Raw genomic sequence first — 25,431 nt, 5'->3', positions numbered from 1 at the left:
GTTTTAAAAAGGGATGAGACAGTTTCAAAGCAGCTTTCTCTTCTGCTCTTTTCCCCAGCACAGTCTTCTGCCTCAACATTATGAATAAAATTCGCAGTCTGCGAACAACTCTTATGCATTCCAGTGTGGCACACTAAACGGACATGTGCTGAAAGAAGACTAATCAATTTAGTTCAGCGAACACTTACCCAGGAGAGTGGGGCTGACATCTTTCCCTCCCTCCCTCCCGCTGGCTCGCTGCTCCTGCAGGGTACGCACTCTCCAAGGTATCCTCCTGATCAACTGGATTTCTGGGCATGGACACAGCCAATGGCCTTACAACTGGAATCAATACCGCCTTTTGTCAACACTATTTTAGTGTTTTGTGCTAATACTGTCTTGTAAAATTCAGTAATTTTTTAAATAACTCAGCCCATTCTTGTGTACATCTCAAAATGTGTACACAGAGTACAAAAGCATCCTAATTTCATGCTCTTTTAAAGTAGTCACAGGATACTTAGTTATCTTTCAATGCGAGGATGTTGGGACAGAAATTCTAAACTGCTTTTGAAAGGGTGGTTGCTCACCACTGGTCTCCAATGGCTGGGATCAACCGCACTGTTAAATATTAGTCTCTGCTTGACAGAAGCACAGAACTGGGACAGCACCCAGCGCTGAGGACACACTGAGCGCGCACAACAGGCCTGCCGCCCTCCGGCCCTATATTTTACTGCAACTGCTTACATGGCACAACCTCTCCGCCAGAACCCAGAACTAAGCCTGTGTTTTAGCAACCTGAAATCTGAGAATGCTAACAAGAGACAGAACACGGGTTAGAAACTCCAAACAAGATTAAATGATGAAATTAGGGGTTGACATAACTCAAAATCTTAAGGCTCTTCCTGGTACAACCTCCTTAGTTTTAAGGCTCAGAAGGCTTAAATCTTTGTTTCCAGTCATCCACATGGCTCAAGTCATAAGTCAGCCCAGCCAGAGCAGGTTGTACACGTTCATCTGCCAGAGTGAGCTGGCTCTTCTCACAAGAAAGGCACAATCAGGGTTGCCAGTTTCTGGGAATAGCAGCTTCCAAGGCCTTACAGGCCGAGGTGGAAAGTCATCTCAGAAGAGAAACCAGGATGGCAGAGGTCACAAGTAACCTAACTGTTATTCAAGGTATTTTTTGTTTGCTTTGTTAAATGGAAAGGATTTGTCTCCTTTGGGCAAAATAAAGAAATAAAAGTCTCATAAGAGAATCATGCTTGGGTTGTAACAATAAGTTCCCCAGAGAGAATTTTTTGGTTAATTGAAACACAGCTGCGAGAATGCAAACTTTACTCAGGTACAAGTCACACTAGCTTTTATACACCTTAAGAACTTAAATAAAACCCAGGGGAACCTGCTTTCGCTAATCCAGTCATCTCCCTGATTCCGGTCACCTTCTCTCTCCCTTCTTCTCTCCTCCAAGAATCATCAAAAGTGCTGCTGCCTAATCGCTGAAAAGCCCAAACATCTTTCCTGCTTTTGTTCTCCCTCTAAACATACCCCCTCCAACAGAGCCTGCTCCTTTGGCTCCACAAAATGCCAGGTTTTACTTGCTGCCACTCCTCAGGAGGCAGTAATATTCTCAATTTGACTAGTCCTGGTAAAAAAGGACTCAAGAGATTGCAAAGTGTTCTCAGAAAATCCACAGGTATGGTCAGAATGAACTCCAAATACCCACTCCAGAACCAATCCCAGCATGAACCTATCCAAACGTCACACCTGTTGTCCTTTGGCATGAGACTTAAGACTGACCAACTGCGATGCCCACTAGAATGGGCAAGGGCCGAGGACGTCAGGTAACTCAGCAGAATATTCCATGTTCTGAACTAACAGTCCTCACTTCAGTTTCTACGATGGAAAACACCAATGAAATCCAAGGCCACTCTGTCCCATCACCAGAACTTGCTGCCGGCCATTTCCAATCCATCTCATACCATTTGGAATTGATTGTGCTGTTTCTCTATCTTGTAAAAAGAAGTTTCAGTTATTCTGTGCTGCAAATTACAAGTGAGAGAGAGGCATCCTGTCTTCCACCAGCACAGTGTCCATCCCAAACTGGTCCGTGCACTGCTTCACAGTGGCCAAGACACTCAGGAGCCGCTGGTCCACAGCGTCCAGGTGTGGGCCGGACAGCACTGGGGAGATGGGGTCATGGGCCATGGCAGATTTTAAGGCAGACTTCAGCACACCATTCTTTAGGTAATTCAGTCTGTTCCAGGTAGAAACCCGGATGCTGGAAGAAGAAGGTTTCGGAGGGGTTACATAAGACCTTTCACTAGTAAAGAGTTTAAAGCCTGCTTGGCAAACAAAAGTAAAGAAATTAGTATGTAAAATACCTCAACTAAAAAAATCAGTATGAGTAAGTCACATTATCACATTTTGATATTTTTTCTAGGTAACCAATGAGAGGTAATACAAAGATTTATACATGCTCACTGCCATGCTATTTATAAAAAGGAAAATGTGAACTAAACTAAATGTCCAACAGTTGGTAAATAATTAAATAAGTTATGGCTCATCCACTCAAGTTAAATACCATGCAGACGTTAAAAGGAGTAAAGAAAATGTCCATGATATTGGGTGTGTGGGAGTAAAGAAGCTGTTTTACTCCAAATCTATGGGGAAAGAAAATGTGTATTTGTACACACAAAGACACACACACACACAAACACAGACACACAATTAGAAAGAAGTCACTGTAGTGTGAACAGAAATTATCCTTACATCTTTTTTTAAAAAAATATATTTTATTAATTTTTTACAGAGAGGTAGGGAGAGGGATAGACAGTTAGAAACATTGATGAGAGAGAAACATCCATCAGCTGCCTCCTGCACACCCCCTACTGGGGATGTGCCCACAACCAAGGTACATGCCCTTGACCAGAATCGAACCTGGGACCCTCGAGTCCGCAGGCCGACGCTTTATCCACTGAGCCAAACTGGTTAGGGCTATCCTTATATCTTAATGGGTAATTTTATTTCCTTCTTTTTACATTTCTGAATTTTAAAAAATTTCTACCACTAATATTATAAATAGGAAAAGTTTACTATAAGGATACCAGTTTTCCTTATTTCACTGAGTAAAGAGGATCTTTTGTTTATCTCAGAAGAAAAGTACTGCTCTGCCTGTGGGTACTGTGAGAATTACTAGGTATGCAGAAAAGTTGGACTCTGCAAGAGGCAGCCTGTTCGGCAACTACTTAAAAAGCAAAGGAGATCAAACTTTGGCTAAAGCATGGAAGCGATGAACAAGCAAAGAAACAGTGTGGTTTTGTATTTTTAAATCCACTACAAATGCCCCAAGCATCTATCTGCTGTAATGGACAGATTTCCTTTAAGCATCTCTCTCTCCTAAGCTTTCTCAGCAGAGGGCGCTCGAGGAACAATGCAGAAGTAAGGGGTTCTCCAGCGGCTACTGGCTGTTGCCCAGTGGGTCAGTCATGTGTGGGCGAGGTCATCATATGCAGATCTGCCCCGGCCACACATTCCCAGAACCGGCAGGCCCTTGGTGATCTTGCAGCCTCAGCCTGGCCTGGTGAAAACCATCCTGAGGCCTGGCTGATATGGAAACCAGAGTGCCAAAGGCCACCTGACCATTCTGGCACCCTGCAGACCCAAAAACATGCCTTGCTTGCAGCCTAGAGGGCTTCTACCTAGGCATCCATCCCTCTGTATTTCATGATGCCAGTTGTTGATTGCCTGTACCTTGCCTCACCCAGCATCTGCAAACTCATAGACTTCTCTGCCATCCAGTGGGCTGAACAACAAAGGGGATCCCCTTCCAAGTTTGTCCTTTCTTGGGTGCTCTCCCTCAGCCCTCGTTTTCTTTATAGTCACTCCTGCATCAGAGTTAATAATTCTTTACACTAAACTTTCCCATTTAACCCACTCTGTTTTTTCCATCTCCTGATGGGACCAGACTGATAACACTAAGTATTAATATAAAAACATCCTCCTTGAAAGATACAGTTTTTGCTTGGCTGTATCATTGCTTCCCAATATTAAGATAATTAAGTGTTGCCTGGATAAGCTTCCTGCAGAATATTTTAGCAATTAAAAAAAGGCAAAAGCCCGGCCATGGTGGCTCAGTGGTTGAGCGTCAACCTATGAACCAGGAAGTCACGGTTTGATTCCTGGTCAGGGCACACGCCAGGTTGTGGGCTCAATCCTTAGTGTGGGGCGTGCAGGAGGCAACTGGTCAATGATTCTCTTTCATCACTGATGTTACTATCTCTCTTTCCCTCTCCCTTTCTCTCTGAAATCAATAAAAATATATATTTAAAAAATAAAAGGGCCCTAACTGGTTTGGCTCAGTGGGTAGAGCGTCGGCCTACGGACTGGGGGGTCCCGGGTTCAATTCTGGTCAAGGGCATGTGCCTTGGTTGCGGGCACATCCCCAGTAGGGGGTGTGCAGGAGGCAGCTGGTCGATGTTTCTCTCTCATTGATGTTTCTGACTCTCTATCCCTCTCCCTTCCTCTCTGTAAAAAATCAGTAAAATATATTTTTTAAAAAAGGAAAAAATCGATAAATAAAAGTACATTTAAGAAAGAAAGAAAAAAGAGAAGGTGTGTTGCCAGGAGGAGCAGTCTCACATGGTCCCAGGGACCCGGGGAACTGGCCAGTGGGAAGTGGTGCTGCTGAAATTGCATCTCCGTGGGGATTCCAGCTCATTCCCAGTGCTCACTTTAAAATTTTACCGCAATCATGATCTGAAAAGGAGCTTCTTAGAGCCAGTTTTTAATTTTATTTTGATTTACTTTTTCTTTGTTCTACAGCATAGACTTAAAAAAAATAACATCAGTCGCTAAATACGTATGGGAAATGTCACTTTTGGTTTATACAATTTCAAATTGAGATATGCAACCCTCAGGATGTTTGTAGTGGTGAGTGAGAGGACTTGAAACCATAAGGTAAAGACAAGACAGCGACCAGGGACACAGATTGTACTAGAATTTTTTGGGGGGAGGGACTATATTCTGTTATTAAAACAAACATGGATATACATTACTAAATAGAATGAAAACTTTTATTCATACAAAACTCAAAATGAATTCTGAGTATTGGGTCACCAGCCTCCACTTTTCCTTGATCCTCCATGTCAGGCCCTTAAGGGGTTCTAGGTTTGAAAAGCACTGCTCAGGTATTAGGAAGTTTTAAGGCCAAAAACACTCCTGTACTGTTATCTGAACCTGGCATATGATGTGTGTAACTTACATGCAACACTGATAGAGAGGGGCAAGAATGCTTCTCTCATCCAGCGAGGGGTTCCCAAAGCTGAAAATGAAATAAAATCTCGGTGAATTAGGTAGAAGCATCAAAGCAAGAGCAAATTCTATAAGAAATCCAAATGTGATCCTAAATAATTTCATGCTCCTACAGCTCAAGTCACTTAAAAATAAACAGGGCATGACCAATTAGACACAGATTCCTAACAGTTTGTTCTGCAGCATCGAACAACAAATATACGCATTTACAAGATCCCTCTCTCCTGACAAAATACAGCAAGGTGCGGAGGCACAACCGTGGTACCACCGACAGAGCGGGAACCTGGAGACCTCTGACCCTGGAGAAGGTCAGTGTGGGTGGAGAAACACAGGCTATTCCGGTCAGGGTCCCGGCAACAAGCAGATGGTCATTACTTATAAAAACAAGTTTCACTGTTCTCCTCCAAAATTACCGACCAGAAAAGGTTTGGATTATTCTGTTCCCTGCAAGTATATGAACAGATTCAGAATGCAAAAACTACTCGCAGAGGCTGAGAAAACAGTTAGTTCAAAGCAGATGTAAAAATGATCTTAGCAGTAATTCAGTCAGAAAAGGAGAACTGGCGCTCTCCTTCCCAGGAGCACACCCTCTGGTGCCTTTCCCTTAACTCCGTCACTTGTTTCCTAAGCCCATTTCTTCTAGGAATTACTTTTTCTACCTCCGTATTTTATCCAATAAATGTTCTCTTACAATTTGGGTCTTGCTCTGAATTCTTTCCTAGCCAGAACCCAAGTACACAGATTGCTAGATTTTTTTTTTTTTAAAAAAAAGGAGAACTGATTCTAGAAAAACTGTTAACCTCCTACTCTTCCTGGAAGCTCCTCACAATAACCAAAGGGTCTGGTAACCCAAAGCACAATGCAGGCCCTCAAATAATAAATGGCAAAGGCAACTCTTTCAATGTATATTTCCATAATTCACGTGATCTTTAAAAAAAAGGATCATTTTTACAAGTAAGGATAAAAAATTTTCAGGAATGTATGTAGCACTGGCTACTTCCTGCTCTGCTGGCAAGGAGCAGGGTGCGGGGGGGGAGGGCCGGGGAAGAAGGGTGGTGTTTGCTGGCCTCTCACTTTCTACAGCTGTCATCACCTTTCACAGAGCACGAGGTGCCCGTACTCAGTGTAAGATGCTGGCATCATTAGCAAATGCTGCCCAAGTATTCTTTGCTGAGGACCCATGTCTCAGCTTAGTCTCAGCAACCAATGTTAACAATAGTGACCTGGACAATGCTGGGCTCCAAAGAAGTATTCTGTTTGGCAAACAAAAGTATTCTATTAAGTGTAACAAAGTGTGGTAATGAACTGGGCACCATGGAAAATGCAGAGTGTAAATTGAAAATACAATGTGTTCTTCAAAGAGCCCAGACTTAAAAAAAAATAAGGACAATCATTGATTCAAAAATAGTAAAATAATCTTATTGAAGATAAAAGTAAGTTGTCTCTATATATTATCACTAAGCAACTCCTCTTCCTCTCATGATAGCAAAAAGTCTGGGCAAACACTTCTATGAAAATAGCAAAGCAGCCTACCAAAATTTAATCTTTTAAACGGCATGAACCTTTGGGTAAAATAAGTTGAACAGTAATCAAATTTCATGTTCTATTATGTATTTCTCAAGATTCTAAATATCATAGTCAAGAAAGAATGATGTGAGTGGCGGCAAATCAAAGGCCTTGGTTTCCAGCTGTCTGTGAACAAGTCTTTGACTCCTGGGGAAAAAAACCCCACTTTTCCATTTTTAAAGTTCTCAGATCCCTGAGGGTGGAAGGAGTGCAAACCTGAATAAGACAGAAGAACAGGATCGCCAACAGCAAAGAGTCCAAGTGGAAACAGGAAAGATGCCTTCTGTCAGGTGTGCTCTGGAGTTTTCCAGGATAGCCTAGAAACCGCTACCTGACCAGGTAGTCCTGTGGTCCTACCTTTTGGCATTATCGAGAAGGATGAGCATACTGGCACCCTCATCGTCTTGAAAACTCTCATAGTGATGGCGGTCAGCATTGCCAATCAGGTAATCAAAAACAGCCGTGTCAATGATATCCAAGAGACGCGGGCCGGAGTCATAAGGGGATGTTTTCTTCACTGCGTCACAGTAGCTCTCGTCGTACTCCCACCTGGAGGCAAGCAGCAGTACCAGGTTACTTACTAAGAGCCGGCACGGTCCCTGCATTGCCTCCACACAGAGGAGACAAAGCCCCTGCCTAGCAGGGTTGCCCCTGGCCCTCCCCCATTCTTAGTCTTGGACAGAACCCCTGGCTGCACATGGGTGGCGCCGGGCCAGGCCCAGGAGAGGACTAGTAGTGACTCACAGGAGCATTTACCTGGCCAGTTTGCCCTCTCGGTAAGTCCTGCCCCAGGGGTGTCGGTGTTTTTGCAGAGGCCACACATCTGGAAGCCAGAGGGTAACAGATCCCTCCATCATGTCTCCGTCGGCACAAGCTGGCTCTGTTTCTCGGCAGTAATAACACTTCCCATAGAAACAAGTATTATTTCCTAAAGGAGAAAAAGGAACCAAACACACTTAAGGGGGAAAAAAGGAAGATTCCAAATTCTCCCTAAACAATGGAGAAGAGAGCAGCTTAGGTAAGCAGATATTGTGAAAACCAAGATCCTGAACTTACATTTAAACAGTATAGGTAATTGAAGCACAAGGTATAAAAAAAAATTCAAAAGGTACCAAAGGGTATATATGAAAAAGTAAGTCTCCCTTTCTCCATGTCCTTCCTACCCAATCTCTCTCCAGGAGCCACTACCGCCACAGTGTCTTTCTGAACTCACTTTAAGGAAAAGAAAGGAAAGGAAAGGAATGCCCTCTTCTGTTTTGCCAGAGCCCTTGGAGGAGGAAGATGGCATGCACAGGGTGGGTGGGGAGCGTATACAGCATGGATACCCTGGACCAGGGAAGGATTCGCACGTCCCAGGGTGCACAGAGCAGACAGGTGAGATTTCATGACGCTACTCAGAATGGTGCACAGTTTAAAACTTGTGAACTGTTTATTTCTGGAATGTTCCATTTAATATGTCCACCGGTTCTTTCCATTCTAGAGTATCTCTTAAATATGTGACTTCTGACTTGCTGCATATGAATTTACGCCAAGAGCTCCCAGTGCTCAGGCTATGTTAGTAGCCCCCAGTGCTTACGGAGAAAGTCTCGACTTGTAGGTTGGTGCACAGGCCCTTTGGTGACACTATCCTGACCACCTGCCTTGCTCAGTCTCCAACCCCACACAGAACCTTAACTTCAGCTAAATCACAGTCTCCTGAGCTGTCATGCTCTTCTCAACACTCTGTGTGCTCTGTCTTCCACCCGGGAACTGGATGGAAACAAAATCAGTTTTATTTTCATTGACTTCTATTTGAAACTTAGCATTTCCTTCAATTATTGCTACTATGGTAGGGAGCAAACTATAGCAGTACTGCCATTATCTGTGACTTTTTCACTAGAAGAAATCACAGAGTTTTCATAACATAGTAGCATTGTTGTTGCAAATACACCAGGTATCATTTGTAGACCCAAATTACGGTAGTTACTAGATCTGCTACGTCTTCTTATTTAATGCGTTAAATAGCAAGGCACAAGGGACTATCACAAATTTGCTATTTGTAATTTTTAAAATTTATTAATACTTCAACATTATTGGTTTCATTTGTGAGTCTATGCATCTATTTATTTTTTAAAAAACCACATTATTATGGGAAAGGATCGATAAGCTTCTCTAGATTGCCAAAGGAGTCTTTAGCACAAAAAAGGTTAGGAATCCAAACCTGGGGTGTTCCTTCCCACTGTATCCTCCTGTGGGATTGCTACTCTCCCTTTGAGACTTGGTTGCAATAGCACCTCCACTGAGTAGCATCACCCTCCCCTGACTTCCAGGCCCCTTCCCCTCCACGGCCCTCTGTACATGTCTGGCTTCCCCACAGACAAAGCTCCTTGAAGGCAGGAAGGTATCACTCATTTTTTGACATTCAGCACAGAGTCTGCCACACAGAAGTTAAACAAAATGTTGTTGAGTGAATGAGCAAATATTAAAGAACATGAACAAATTAAATATTTTAGAGTTTTAAAATCTGTGTTTGAATCCTAGATAACAATGAGTAGCTTTGTGACTTTGGGAAAGTCATTTAACTTTTCAGCTTCTTTCTCAAGTATGACACGCTGCTAAACCTCCTCAACTTACTGCACTTTTTGTTGAGGATCAAATACAGTAACTGCGTAAAAGTGCTTAAAATTGAACAAGCACAAGTGCTTAGAAAATATAAGAAACAAATCAGTGACACTGTATGCTTTTGGTTATTTGTAAGAACAGCATTGCTCTAGCCTTATAAGTTAAACTCTGCATGATGAATCTCTCACAAGTCTTTTAGATATTCAGTTTCACCTCATTTTAAATGCAACCCCATTCACTCTAGCAAAGCAATGTGAAGTTCATCTTGCAATGACTGTTTCAAGTCATAATGTGAAGCACTGAGTCACTGAAAATGTCACCATGAAGAGGCGGGGACAAGAGACCACAGCACCTCTGAACTGCCCCAATTCTCACTGTGCCCACAAAAACAGGAATGAGAATTTTAGCTCAGAGTGAGGTATACCAGAGAGCAGAGCCCAGAGGGACTGTAGCCAGTTCCATGCACATGAGTTACAGGCTACCCCCTGCAGAGTAGGAGAAGGCAGTGGTGATCTTCCAGGCCCAAATGCAATCCTACAAGGGAATTTCTGACTTTCTCACAAAGTTGCCTTAAGGATTCCTCAATTCTAAGGAGACAGATCCCAAGAAAGTACATGTATATGAAAAAAAACTACCCAGCCAATGATATACAGACAATAACAGTTTTAGGCCAAAAACTGAGTTTGAGGTCTAGCTAAGAACAAGCAGAAGGAAATAAAGTTACCAGCTACTTAAATTATCAGTAAATGATCTCACTTCCTACTTCACAGACACAACAGAGTACACATTAGGGAAAACTTTCAGTTTCCTGCCATCTACCTTTAGATCCATTTCCCCCAGTAATCCAAGAGCAAGTTGCCTGGCTTGCTTCTGTATTCCCTTCAGTTCTTCAATTCCTAGAAGTCACGAACCAGCTTGCTCAATGACGCCCCAATTAACTTAACTATTCCACCATCTCAAAGTTCTTTACATCTTCTTACCTACAGTTAGGAAGGTGCTCAAGAGCTGCTCCGTGGCCACAGGCTTGATCTCTGTCCGAAGATTAACAAATCTGCCAACCACCAACGGGGCTCGGCGAAAACCCAGAATCCTGGTTTGGAGGGTTGAAGAACAGAAGAGAAAAATCTTTGGGGATATAATTTAAACAGCAGTATTAAAAATTATGGTTAATTATGTTAGATGTGTAAAGGAATTGTTGACAGGTATAAATATTTTTTAGAGGTACATATGTTTATGAGTTTAATATCAAGATGTATGTAACTTATTTTAATATACACTTCAGCAAAAATGATAAGGCAAATCTGGCAAAATGTAAACTATTGTTTATTCCAGGGAGTGGGTATATGAATTCATTATACTATTCTCCCTACTTTTGTTAGAAAATTTTCATAATAAAAAATTTAAATAAATTTTAACAAAGCTAAGAAAAACAAAACAACAACAAAGAAAGACCTGAATCTAAATCCATACTTGGGTTCCAAGCTTTGGATAAAACAGCACATTGGCAGAAAATATGGCATAATCGAAAAGGATAAAACCCACGGGACAAATTAAATACAGATACTTTTTCTAATGGTCTAAAAGTAGAGCACAATAATTCTTTCTTTAAATGAAATTTCCTGTTTAGAAGAAATGTTGGAGGGGCAGGGTCTGGAACACAAAGACAATTTATAATGAAGAAAATAAAGATCATCCATAATTCCAAAATCCAAAAATAATTGACATTTTGGCATATGAGCATTTTTCCTTTACAAGTATATATAAACACATACTCACTCTTGTGTATATATACACACAATATGCAGTTTTGTGTCCTGTTTTTCACTGATCATTATATCATGAGCCTTTTCTCATGTCATTACAAAGCCTTTAAAAATGGCTGTGTAGTACAGTGCTTACCAGAGAGAAAGGGGGTAGGGGGAGGAAGAAATGTGTCAAAGGGGGTCAACGGTATGGTGATAAAGAGTCCTGACTTCAAATGGTGAGCACAGAATGCAATAATATACAGATGATGTATTACAGAACTACACACTTGACAAATATCTTATTAACTAATATCACCCCCAAATTTTTAAAATAAAATTTTTTTTTAAGTGGCTATGCAATAAAAGTCCATTGTTCAGGGCTTCTGACTGACTTTGTCCTAAACTGAATCTTAGAAAAGCCACAAAAGCAGAGATCAACAGATTTGTCAAAATAACATAAAAACAGAGAACCTCCTGAGGCCAGAGAAAGTGGTCAAATCCTAATGAAATGAAGAAACAGCACCCCAGAGTAGAAAAGTGTCAGGAGCCATGGACTGGAGAAAAAGTAGAAAATATGTTTTCTCCCAGTGGCCACTATCAGGCCAAAGAACAGCAGCCAGCTTAGTGCCGAGCAGCCAAGTCACAGAGGTGGCAGTTAACAAAAGGGATTGGGTGACTGACTACAGAATATTTTTTAGATTTGGAGGTAGAGAAGGACCTCCCAAAGCACAAGTCATAAATGGAAACATCATCATATTTAATTAATATCAAAAGTAATAATTAAGTGGGTGCTGTGCTGTGAAAAGATAAGGAGATACTAAATTTTGCCAATAATTGGGGAATTACAAAATAAAATACCACTTTACATATGTTAGATGAACAAAAACTGCTATGTTGGATAATATAAAGTATTGGTATGGATGTGGGAAAATGACCTTCACGCACTGCTGGTGTCCATCAATAGGGAAACAGGGAGGGGTTTGGGGATGAAGAAAATTGGGAAACAAATGAGGTCTTGGAAAGACTAATTCTGGGAAACAAATGATGTCTTGGAAAGACTAATTCTGGTATTCCATCAAGTGATGAGTAGGATTTACCTAACTCTTTCCCATTAGTTCTTAAAAAAAGCAGTGAAAATTCATGGGATTGTGAACAAAACATTTTAACCTTTTCATGGCATTAGATGTTTTTTAGATTGCTACCAGCTACAGCCAAGATTGTGGTATATGTATCTGAATTTCTAATTATTTCTCCACGGTCCTTTCTAGAAACACCTTAGATATTTGCATCAAAAGGTATGAATATTAAGTTTTTTGACACATAAGGCTAGAGTTCTTGAAAGATTGAACCGATTAATGCCAGAGGCATCATCTGAATCTCAACAGATTCCTGCCAATGAAGGGTTTGGTTTTTTTTCATTTCTACTATTTTCAGCAGTAGGAAATAGCATCCCATTGTTTAACTGGACTTTTTGTATTACTGATAAGGATGAGCTCCCTACCCCATATTCATTAGCAAGCAATAATTTCTATTCCATCAACTGTGTCCTTAGACCATTTTCTACTAGAATTTGAGTATATGTATAGATTTGCATAAATATTTATATATTATAAGGCTATTAATGCTTAGATTACATTAGATTCAAGTATTTTCCTCTGGCTTGTTTGCATTTAAATTTTGTTTGATGTTTCTTGACGTGTGAGTTAATTTTTTTATTTAGTTGAGTGTGATTTTTTAAAGACTATCACTCTTATTCTTAGAATATCCTTCTTAATCCAAAAAAAAGACAAAAATTTACCTTAATTTTCTTCCAGCTACATTTAAAAAACATTGTGAATATTTTTTTACAAGTCTGTCCACGTGCCTGATGAATGAGCTGATCAGAAGAGCAACTAAGATACTAGACAGTTCACTCACAAGGTTACTGCTGAAAAATGTTAATTTCCCTAGCTAATTTATACATACAGAATTCATGTCTATTATTTTTTCCTTTGGAATTATTGGGGTTATTGGAGCTGTGCATATCTATATAATAAAAGCCTAGGCAACTGTTACGGCAAAATGACCAGAACGACCAGTCGTTATCATGCACACTGACCACCAGGGGGCAGACGCTCAATGCAGGAGCTGCCTCCTGGTGGTCAGTGAATTCTCCCAGAGGGGGAGTGCCACTCAGCCAGAAGCCGGGCTCATGGCTGGCTTCATGGCAGCGCTAAGGAGCAGCGAGCAGGTGGTAAAGAGTGAGGGATCCTGGGGATCAGGCCTAAGCCAGCAGTCAGACATCCCTCGAGGGGTCTTGGACTGCGAGAGGGCACAGGCCAGGCTGAGGGACCCCCCCCTCCCCAGTGCACAAATTTTGTGCACTGGGCCTCTAGTTTTATATAAAGGACAATAACATTCATTATATACGTCATGCTCTATGTTTCTAGCAAATGGGGATGAGTCAGTATTACTTTAGGCCAAAAAAGGTCTACTTTTTTGGTATTAGTTTAGGTCTACTTAAAAAACAAACAAATAGTGTTGCCAGGCTCAATAAACGACCAGTTCAATTTAGAGATCTGAATTCAAACCTTGGTTTTCATCCTGCCATTTTATTTACCAGTAACATCTTCATTTCATGATAATGACAAAGGAAGACCAGAATGAAATAACCCAAAAAAGCCAGGAGTTAATGTACTTTGGGCCCGGTTGGTGTATCTCAGTGGTTAAGCATCAACCTATGAACCAGGAAATCACAGTTCAATTCCTGGTCAGGCACATGCCTGGCTTGCAGGCTTGATCCCCAGTAGGGGGCCTGCAGGAGGCAGCCGATCAATGATTCTCTGTCATTATTGATGTTTCTATCTCTCTCTCCCTCTCCCTTCCTCTCTGAAATCAATAAAACTATATGGAAAAAAGGAAAAATGTATTTTGGTATTCCTAGGACCACCTGAATTATGATGGACTCATACACATTTCATGGAATCAGTCAATCAGCTCTCCAAAATAGGTAACAAGTCAAAGTTATTAGTGTCAGAGCCTTTATGCGGGTGAGGGGGAAGTCCACATACCCTCTCCTTCCAGGATATTTTTGAAAGGAAACAATGCAAGTAAATCACTGTGACTACACACATACCTGTCCAAGTGAAAGGCTGCCACCTCTGCATTGTGTCTGTCATAACCAGCATAGGGTTCGCCTTCCACCACATAGTCTCGGCTATACCTGCAGAGAGAATGGGAAGCACAGACGGAGACATGAACACATCAGTACCACAGGTGCCAGCACAAGGGGCAGTGCACAGAAACTTCCACAAGCCTGGTTCTGCTCCACAACACCTTCCCTGTCAACCCTGAGACGATCGTGGATGACACGAGTCAATGGTGGACAGGGTGAGGATGAAGTGGAGAAGAAACCAGTGTTCCCTCTCTACCGCAGCAACCATTCTATAAATAAAACGCGGAAGACGTTATTTTACCCCATCGAAAAGACTTTCAAACTACAAGGTAATTTTCTGGAGGGCAAGGACCATCTTCGTATCTCCACAACAGTGGTAAGGTCTATAGTTGTTTACCAGAATGGCTACCGCTAAAGGCTTGTGACAGAAGTTTAAATTTCTTGGGAAATGGTCCTGAGACACCTGTTTCTGGTAATAAGTAGGCAGAGGTGCATTTGAAAAGAGCTGGTCTGTTTCTCTTTATGTGTATGATTATATAGCAGAAGAAACACTGGACTGGAGTAAGAACTGCCTGCGTGAGTAAATGAGCAAAACCCTTTTCTCTGGGCATTAGATTCCTTATCGACAACACTAGGGGCTTGACTAGGAGGCAATTTCTAAGATCTGTGTCACCTCAAACACCATTCTACATCATATGCATGACAAAAACACAGGATAATGAAAACTGGCATATTTCTCTCCACTAATCATAAAAATAGATACAATTTAAACCTGTTAATTGAGAAGAAAAAGACACTTAATTCACCTATGACCTCTACTGTTCACCTACATTCCCTGTTTCAAAAGGAGACCTATTAACTGTATAGGGAACTGTCAACTAGAAATAAACTGAGATTGAAGTAGAGTTGCTCCACTGAGGACACATGGATCTCCAAAGCTGACAAGAATGTGGGGAAGTGGGAAATGGTACTAGAAAAGGCATGACCTTCAACATAAATGACTGTGGAATATAAAGTGAAAGCATGTCCACGAAACACATTCATCAAGGCAAAGTGATGAAACACTTATGCTAGAAGACAGCCATGCATCAGCACCCGGCTGGACACCAGCTTCTCCTTAGCGGTGTCAATATACTCAAATGGATTTTTTTTTTTGTTTCTAGTGTCAAAGCATTGTTTAGGCTACCTGGCTCCCTCCAAATTAAGTCTCCATTTTAAAATAGAACTGCAGCCAAGCTGTCACTTCAAGCACCTCTCTCCCCACTTCAGCTGGAGGCTACGGTAACACTGGGGGGCAGTCCTTGGATACTTCATTTCTGACTCCAGTGGAGCCACAGGAACACATGTGGTGATGAGCAGCCTATTCCTCTCAGTGAATCAGAGGCTGTTCCAAGGGAAAGGTAAGACCAGAGGAACCCGGGAACTCTGCAAATGGGCTGGAGAAGGCGGGGAGGGGAAGGACTAGGAATCAGAAAGAAAGAGCTTTACCGGAGTCAGAAAGCCCGAACCCTTAGCTCATGTTTCAGGTGTGTGAAATGTGGCATCAGAACTCTGGGTCTCATTATTGGCCCCCATGAAATGAGCAGCTGGATAAGCTGAGCTCCAGGGTCCCCTTCAGTACTTCCTAAGACCATTCCCTCACTTCTACCCACTCCCCAGCCCCTGCCATCTTGTCCTCACTGTAACTACAGTATGTACCTGTGATAACCAATTTACTTCCAGAATGGAAACAGCTACATTGAAAACAAAATCACTTTTACAATGTAAGACAAAATGTGCAAATAAAAGCGTCACTGTGGTCCTACATGTCATCTATCTTCCATCCCCCACCTCTGAGAGCAGGACATGGACAAGCAGGTTCCAGCAAAGCCGGCACCACAAAGGGCGGTGCAGAAAGGGGCAAGTCTCCATTAGCAGTGAGGACCCAGTTCCTCCTCTCAGCACAGTGATCCATCTTAAGTCCCTGACACAGCAGCAAAATTCATACAGTAACGGCCAATAAATCACTCCTACCCTCTGGTGAAGGACATTAGAGTCTGACCAAGGACATTAATCTGCACTTACATGGGGACTAAATAGCCTCTGAAGTCCCTGGGGTCACAGTAGCAATGTGCTAGGTGCTTCAGGACTGGAGTCAATTTTTACGAGCACTTAACTGTACAGCCACCTTCCCAGTCTGCGACAGTGCCAGGTAGTCGGCACAGGTCAGTGTGTGCAGGGACTCAGCACTATCTCCACTGCAGGAGCCCATAGAGCTTGCTAGGTGGAGAGAACAGTCCCCTGGAGCTGGGGGTGGACACAGGCTCTTCAGGAGGTGGTGGTGAGAAGGGGACCAGTCCAACAGAAATAAAAAGTTGGGTGCAGAGAGGAGAACTAGACTGAGGGTCATGACCATTAGGCTGTGGACACTGGTTTGGTCTGGTGAGTAATGGGAAGTCCCTGGAAGTTTGGAAGCTGAGCAGCACATGGGTAATATGGCATTGGGGGAAGAATAAAATTGTTCGGCATGGTCTGGAAGAGGAAGGTAATGAGAAGGTTGTAAGAGATATGAGATGAAGCAATAGTGATTAAGGTTAGTTTATGCATTTATCTGAGACCTCCTCCCCTAGTCACCAGCCAGGGTCCTCTCCCTCCACTTATACCTCGTCTAAACACCCAGGTGTACCTGTAAAGCACCTGGACTGGTACGAATACTGTCCACTACCAGGACAACCTGACTTCTACACTTCTTGCTGTCCCATCTCATCCTCAATTATCTGGTATACAAACAGTGGGTGTGGAGAGGATATCCTCTTATTTAAACACAAAATGCCCATGACTCATCTATTTGCTTATCGCTCAGGCTACAAAACCAAGAGGTCAAAGACCACATTTCAAAACTAAGCTAGTGATTTTTGATGATGGGTGTGCCATGTCATCACACTTACAGGAAGGCAAACAAGAGAATTACATGTGCAGCACAACACCAGCTGCTCACACTCCAACAGATCCAAACGCCAACTCAATTCATTGCTGCAGGGTGACCCTGTCAAGTTAGCTACTCTGGAAATAAGTACTATGACTGCCCACAGTTGTGATGAAGGTTAGAGACATTAACAGATACAAATGTAGTTGGTGCAATGCCTGGCAAACAGTGTGCATTCAATGGAAACTATACTCTTCCTTATTACCTGCCAATCAGACTTGTGTTCTCCAAAAGTCTATTGCATTTTTTAACTTTCCTAATTTCCACACCTTCCATAAATCATGCTTCCCAGTTCCAGGTAAATGCAGATCCCTTCAATTTCTGGGATCCCAATATATAAGTTCTCTGGCTGCCTATTATCTACTGAGAGTTGGGTAATGAAGGCACAAGGCGAACAACTCTGCTCACAGTTGAGTTTTGTACATCATTGCCTCGTATTTCTTCTCCTACTCCAGCAAGAGACCCAAAGTATGTGTTTTAATTCTTTCAAAAGCTCCTTCGAGAAGTGGGGAAAAAGGTTAGTACACAGAAAATTTTAGATATTACAAACTTTGAGAAAATTCACCCTTTACTAGTTCCTGGCAAATGAGTATGAATTACCATGTTAACCTATTTCAAATTCATATATTCGCAGAAAATTTTTCAAAAAATTAATTATACTACAGAACTGACACACAAATTATCTCTGTAAATCCTTACAGAAGTCCAAAGGTGCCGCTGTTTAACAACATACAGTCCACCCTCCAGTTCAAGTTTAGACCAAGGTAACTAAAATGGCCCAGTTTTCTGCTTAACGCAGGTAAAAGGAGCAATGAGATATCACTATACACCTAAGAGAATAGCCAAAGTCCAAAACACAGATACCAAATGCTGGTGAGGATGATGTGGGGCAACAGAAATCTCATTCATTGCTGGTGGGCATGTAAAATGGTATAGACACTTTGGAAGACAGTTTCTTACAAAATTAAATATATTCTTACCATATGATCCAGCAATTGTGCTCCTTGGTATTTACCCAAATGAGCTAAAAACTTACAACTACACAAAAACCTATACATAAATGTTTATAGCAGCTTTATTCATAACTTTGCCAAAACTTGGAAGCACTACAATGTCCTTCAGTAGGTGAAATGAATAAACAAACTGTAGTACATACAGACAATGGAATATTATTCAGCAATAAAAAGAAATGAGCTATCAAGCCACAAAAAGACACAGAGAGCCCAGCTAGTGTGGCTTAGTGGTTGAGCATCCATCTATAAACCAGGTGGTCACGGTTAGATTCCTGGGTGGGGCATGTGCCTGGGGTTTCAGGCTGGATCCCTGATAAGGGGCTTGCGGGAGGAGGAGGGGGGGCAGCCAATCGGTGATTCTCTCTCATCATTAATGTTTCTCTCTCTCTCTCCCTCTCCCTTCCTCTCTGAAATCAATAAAAAAAAAAATTTTTAAAAAAGACAGAGAAACCTTAAATGCATACTGCTAAGTGAGAGAAGCCAATCTGAAAAGGCTACAAAAGGTCTGATTCCAACTATATGAAGACAGTAAAAAGATCAGTGGTTGTCAGGGGCTAGGGAGAGGGAGAGAGAGTGGAAGGAGAGGGGGAGAGAGGGATGAATAGGTGGAACACAGGGAATGTTTAGGGCAGGTGAGCTATTCTGTATACTGTAATGGTGAATACTTGTCATTATATGTTTATCAAAACCCACAGAATATAAAACACAAAGTGAACCTTAATGTAAAGTGTGGGTAGTAGTTAATAAAATAATATTGGTTTATCGTTTATCAATTATAACAAATGTACTACACAAATAGAAGATAATAATATGAGAAACTGGGGAGAGGGACTACATAGGAGCTCTCTGTACTTCACCCTCGATTTTTCTGTAAACATAAAACTGCTTTTTGAAAAAAAAAAAAGAAGTATAGCCCTAGCCAGCTTGGCACAGTGGTTGCAAGCATGTCAAACTCTCGGCCAGTGGGCTGAATTTATAAATGAGTCATGCCGCGAGTTTGACATGCTTGGAGAGCGTCAGCCCTTGGACTGAAGGGGCAATAGGTCTCTCTCACATCAATGTTTTTCTTTGTCTCTCCCCATCCCTCTCTTTCTAAAAATCAATGGGAAAATGTCCTCGGATGAGGATTGGAAAAAAGTCTATTCATTAAAATTAAAGCAAGAACAAAACCCAGGTGAAAGAATTATAGCTTCAGCGCTAAGAGGGACTTTAGTCATTGATCCAAAACCCACTCCAGCTCTGGGTAACTCCTTCTCTAAAACATGTAGTTATCTAGTCTCTAACTGCACAGTTTTGGTGACAAGTGGCTTGTTTCCCAACTAACTCAGTTTGTATCTCTAACATCTGGAACATAGATATTTGATAAATTTAGAAGGACAGCTCTAACTGTAAAAAAAAATTGTCTTATATGGAACCAATTCATGTTCCTAAAATTTCCCCTACTCGAAGACTCACAGAACATTAAGGCCTAGAAAAGACTTCAGAGTGATCTTCCAGTCCATCCCTCTCATTTTACTGAAGAGAAAACCAAGAGAAGGAGATGACCCCTTACACAATCCCAAATGACACGCACCAACCAACTAGCACGCATAACTGCTAGATGGAGACTTACCGCTTAGGTTTGAAGACAACTTTCTGTCCTCCTTCCAGCATCAGTAAGGCCTTCAGCTGTGTCCCTTTGTAACCCACATCAGCTTTAATGATTTTTTTGGTGGCCATGGCATGCATGATTGCCCCCAGCTCTGGTGTCTCGTCAGGATACACTTCCCGGGGAACCACCCACTGGGCTGCAATCTCCCAGGGAGACTGCAAGGTGTGGTCCAGCTTGGATGCCAGCTCCACCCGCAAGCCAGCTATCATTCGGTGAAAAGCCCTCTGGTCCTCCCGGTTGGCAGCCGATGAATCTAAGTTGTCAATCAGGAAAACTTTGGTGAAGATAAAGATGACAAGAAGAATTGCTAACAACACGACTCGCTGCTTCAGCTTCATGTTGACCTCTTTCCTTCTCCCCAGACCCACTCTCTCTCACGTATCAGGGAGAGCAGGTGGTGATGGTTAGCAAGGAGACTCCATGATTATACATACTGGTCCATTTCTTCACTGAAGCACCTCCCACAATTCCTGCAAGCCCAAGTATAAAGCAAAATTCAATCAGAAATCCTGTCCTTCCCCCTGAAACTTTTGCAAGCTTCAAATACATTACGTCTTGTTAATCATATGCTTGAGAAGACCTAATAATTTAAAATTAACTAGTCTGGGGAAAAACTTAATAAGTAAGGACTAGGTATAATTAAAATTTAAAATCAAATACGCCTGTTTTATAAGATGCAGAGCCATCTAGGAGCCATTTGGACAGCTACAAATTCCTAAATACCAAAACAATGAGGAAAAGCACACCGAAAGTAAAACATTAAGAATTGAGTAAATCTGCCCTGGCCAGTGTGGCTCACGGTAGAGTATCAGCCCTCGAAACAAAGGGTCTTGGGGTTTGATTCCTAGTCAAGGGTTGAGTTGCAGGTTCGCTCCCACCCCAGTTGGGGTGTGTGAGGTAGGCAACCAATTCTCACATCGATGTTTCTCTCTATTGTTCTCTTGCCCTCCATCCCTCCCACTCTTTGTAGGAATCAATAGAAAGAATATCCTCAGGTGAGGATTAACAACAACAACAAAAAAGAATTGTATAACTTAACTTTCATTTTTACCTTTCAAAATCCATAAAGGAGTTTTGAATATCCAAACCACCAATATTTGGTAGCTTTCCAGTTCTTCTCTTCTCTGAAGATAAGTTTTATGACACACTGTAAGACAGGAACTCCTAAAAATGTCAATGAGAGTACAGAGGAGACTAATAACTCCTCCGAATCCAAGTTCCCAGCAGTAATATCTGTCATATGATACGTGTCATATCTGCTGATCATGTACTTACATTCAACACCCAAACACATATCTCTACTTAATCAGCCTTCCACTAATTATTTTTCAAAATTAAAATATCTGTAAAATATGGATAATCAAATCTGGACAAGCAAAGGAAAAACATATCCCTATACCATCTGGCTATGAGTAAAATATGACTGGAACACTGATGAAACCTGGTACTATAGCAACACAATTCAGTCTGGACTGGGCAAGCACGTAACAAAAACACTGATGCCACAAACATAAAGAAGTGCTACTTGCAGTTGGGGCCAACCACATTCAGTCAATTCTCAAGCTAAAATACTCCAGATACAAGATCTGTGTAAGGGTGTCAAGAGCATACAATCCAGTCTCATTTGCAAGCTGACAGGTTGCTTTCTACCTCACAGGGCCATTTGAAATCATGCACAAGCTTGCTCTCCGTGTGCTTACACACAGCCCAGCATTGGGCTAAGACAAAGATGACAAGAAGATAACAGGATGCCCCTCACTCTCCAATTCATTTAACAACATAAACCACTAACTGAAGAAATAAAACCAATACAAAAGATAGGGCAAATGATTCCGCCTGAAACACATCCACCTCAACTGGAGACTGACTGTTGCCCTAATAACAGCTGAAACACACCCCCCAACAGTCTACTCGAGCAAGTGTGTTCTAAGAACCACTTTGAGGTGAGCCTGCTGACATGCAGCGTCTTCTCAGTGATTAACCAAGTACTCTGCATGTTAGTTTTCAAGAAGTGGAAAAACCCGAGTCAAATTCAAGATCTAATTATCTCCAGCCACCTGTTTTGTTTCATCATCATCATTTCCCAGGGAGTATGTAACACTATTAGCTGAAACAAAGGCAATTCAAGTGCATCCAAAATATAATTGTGAGTTATCAAATTTGGTGTGACATTCAGTAAAACAGTTCCCTGTGATTACTGATAACAGCAATGCTAGGAGAACAGGTTGCAGACTTTTGCTAGTCCCAACACAACCTGAACCACACAACTTCTTCAGTTATTTGTCCAACAGTACACATTTCAGGCTACAGTGGTGAAAGGGAACATGGAAACCTCACTGTGTCAGCAATCGCTTCCTCAGCACTTCCAGCTGCAACTCCCTACAGCCCTGGTACAGTTTTAGAAAAGGTGTCGGTTCAACAGCCTTTCACTTGCCATAAAACATTCTTCAGAACTGAAGTCTGGTTAACCTATAAACTTCTAATGATGCTGCTCATTTCATTTATAGTAATAGAAATTCCCTCATGCTATATAAACATATCATATGTAAACATTTAGAATAATGGTTAAGAATACTGAGGTGTTTTTTAAAAATTACCAATATAGAAAGTTCTAGCAGCTTCAAAACTCATACAAAACAAACTGTCTAATTCTGCAATCTGAGTGTGTGCTTTTAAGTTCTGCAACCTATTAACCTTTGGAAAAGGCCTTAGAAGAATACATTCATCAATTCAGGGCTGCAAACAATTCATCCATTCTACTGGGATAGATGTTTCTAGCAAGTGAACTGAAGAGTTCAACTGTCAGATTATTTCACTATTTACCACTGCAGATTAGCAGGTAGGGCAGGTTTTAAAAAAGAGACTAAGGAAGTTTTCATGCTGAGATGTCATCAGATCCGGGTAGAATAAGATCACACACAATTTGGCACTGTCCTTCATCCCCACAGCTGCCAATTTAACTTAGTGCTCATCACCTTCTACTTGATCACTGAAAGAACAGCCTTCTGGGCCACCAGGTTCTCCAATCCAGACTAGATAATGCAGCAAAACCAGATTTCTAATCACATACCACGTTTGATTTCCACAAATTCCTTAGCAAGACATTAAAGCCCTACCCTACATGACTTCAGCCAATCTACATGGCTAGGCACACTCTCTTCTCAGCTTCAACCTAAATGAGTGTGTATCAACTGGCGTTGGCTATCCATAATCAGCTGTCCTCCTTTTTTATTGGCAATCTACTTTTCTACCTTCACTATTGCTACTGACATTTCAGAGAACACAAAAATATTTAAGAAATCGACAACGTGGAGATTATAGTGGATTTCTACAAAAGTTTATGATTCTGCCCTAGTTGGTTTGGCTCAGTGGATAGAGCGTTGGCTTGTGGACCGAAAGGTCCCAGGTTCAATTCTGGTTAAGGGCATGTACCGTGGTTGCAGGCTCCCCCCTGGCCTGGGCTCTGGTTGGGGCACGTGCAGGAGGCAACCAATCGATGTATTTCTCTCACACCGATATTTCTCTCTGTCTTTCCCTCTCTCTTTTATTTTCCCTAAAAATCAATGGAAAAATATCCTCGGGTGAGGATTAACCAAAAAAAGAAAAAGTTTGAGTTTGCAAGACTCCTCTTCCAGAAAAAATGTATGATATGGATTAACTCCATCTTTTAATGATGGTATATTTTACTCCTGTATCCTTGAGAGGGAGGGTGTCCAAGACAGGCTTTCCATGGTATATTATCTTCTTTGAGATAGCAGCATACTATACCGTCTACAAACTGGGTTTCTAAGATCCCATTTCAAATATTTAATTAAAGCAATTATCACTGGGTATATTCCAAATTATTCATGAAAACTTCACCTGCATTCCCAGCTCTATTTCATGCCCTCATTCCTCTTCTAAATGCCTCTAACAGTGTAACACTGCCCAGTTATAGTATGGTCATTTATCTTAATGTTTCTGTTATGTGGAACAGAGCCCACCTCAAAGAATAAATAAACTCAAGGTAATAACACACTCAAAAAATGTTAAATAGAAAAGAGGCAGTGCAAACGGTAGTCTTCACACTAAAAGTTGGCATAAACTTCCAGATTCGAGTTCTGGAAGGTAGACCTTTATAAGGAATTTTCCTACGGAACCCTGGTTTCACTCTCGGTTCCATTACCCAAATGAGGCCTCCTATGGAGGCTCTATTTACTTCCATTCTCTACACACACACACACACCATCCTACATGGATGATAAACTTAGGACTGTTAAGATGTTTGGGAGAAGAGTGATAGATAATACAGAAGTAAGGTCCTAGTATAAAGTCCTCTGTTCAAGAGTCTGGAGAAATATATATAGAAAAACACATCGGTGCAGAGGTCCCTAAGTCATCGTGTGATCAAATTCAATGTGTGTGGCTGCAGAGGAACATGAGAACAACTGGCCCAATACACTACCTTACCATGGGCGCTCCCAAGCTACCAGCGAGATTCCGATCCTCATTTGTAGCAATGTCCCTTGAGTCTCCCTCTGGTCAAGTGACACCTCACACTACTTCTCCTAAGGTCACAGAGAAGAAATCCAAACCTTTGCTCAGATTAACTAAAAGTGAAAGCTTCAGTAATAACCTTTTTGTTTGTTTCCAATTCGATGGTCAAATCAAGTTCTTACTACATAAATGGAGCATAACATACCTTAAAAGTGTCAAGTACCATAAGGAAAACGATCAGTATGAACAATTCAACGAGAGGGCAATTGACAAAGGCAATGTGGCAAAGGGGGTGGAATTTATTATATAAACTAATATATGATCATGTCTACTCACACAAGCTCCCTGCCCTAGATTCTAAGTAGAAATTACAAGGGCCGTTTTACAAATTTCTTTGGTAATTTTTGATTTCAGCAAACCTCTGAAGGTTTAGTGAGCATAAGAGGTTAGACCTGAATTTAATTGAGTTTTTGATTGTCTTTGAAGACAGACACCAACAAACAACTTCTGCCATCAAGTGGTGGAATCTTCCCCTGAATCTGAGCTAGCTTTGTAACTTGCTTTGACCAATAGAATGCTGTGGAAGTAACTGTGTCGGTTCTGGCCTTAGGCCGTAAGAGACCTAGAAGCTTCCACCTGGGACCGAACCACTATATAAAGCAGCTTAGGCCAGACTCTTGAATGATAAGAGACTTATAGGGAGAGGAATGCCTGGCAGCCCCTAGCTCTTCTGGCCACCCCAGCTGAGGTGCCAGACACAGAAGTGCAACCACCAAGGGCATTACAGTTCCAGTTAAAATGATATTTGAATACAGCCACACATGTGACCCCAGCCTATACCATGTGGGCAGCTGTCCTACATTATTATAAGGAATAAATCATGGTCTTAAGTCACTAAATTTTAGGGTAGTTTGTAAAATCCAACATTCTCACATATATTCTGTCCATATCAACTATTTTGGGGACCTTAATAA

The 25,431-nt window shown here is 41.6% G+C and overlaps 1 protein-coding gene across 1 annotated transcript; it reads right to left on the bottom strand.

Annotated features, from left to right (window-relative positions):
- On the bottom strand, positions 1-21,145 carry FAM20B (FAM20B glycosaminoglycan xylosylkinase). The gene is made up of 8 exons (XM_081112154.1): positions 21,033-21,145; positions 19,943-20,451; positions 14,314-14,400; positions 10,434-10,543; positions 7,609-7,780; positions 7,210-7,401; positions 5,237-5,296; positions 1-2,254 (listed from the first exon to the last, which is right to left on the bottom strand). The coding sequence occupies exons 2-8, from the start codon at positions 20,317-20,319 to the stop codon at positions 2,023-2,025; spliced, it is 1,230 nt and encodes a 409-aa protein (XP_080968280.1). The 5' UTR covers positions 20,320-20,451; positions 21,033-21,145; the 3' UTR covers positions 1-2,022.
- Positions 21,146-25,431: the final 4,286 nt, after the last annotated feature.

Source organism: Myotis nattereri (genome assembly GCF_964212035.1).
Source record: "Myotis nattereri genome assembly, chromosome: 18".
Taxonomy (NCBI): domain Eukaryota; kingdom Metazoa; phylum Chordata; class Mammalia; order Chiroptera; family Vespertilionidae; genus Myotis; species Myotis nattereri.
The sequence above is the reverse complement of the archived record's forward strand: the minus strand, read 5'-3'. Positions and strand labels throughout refer to the sequence as shown.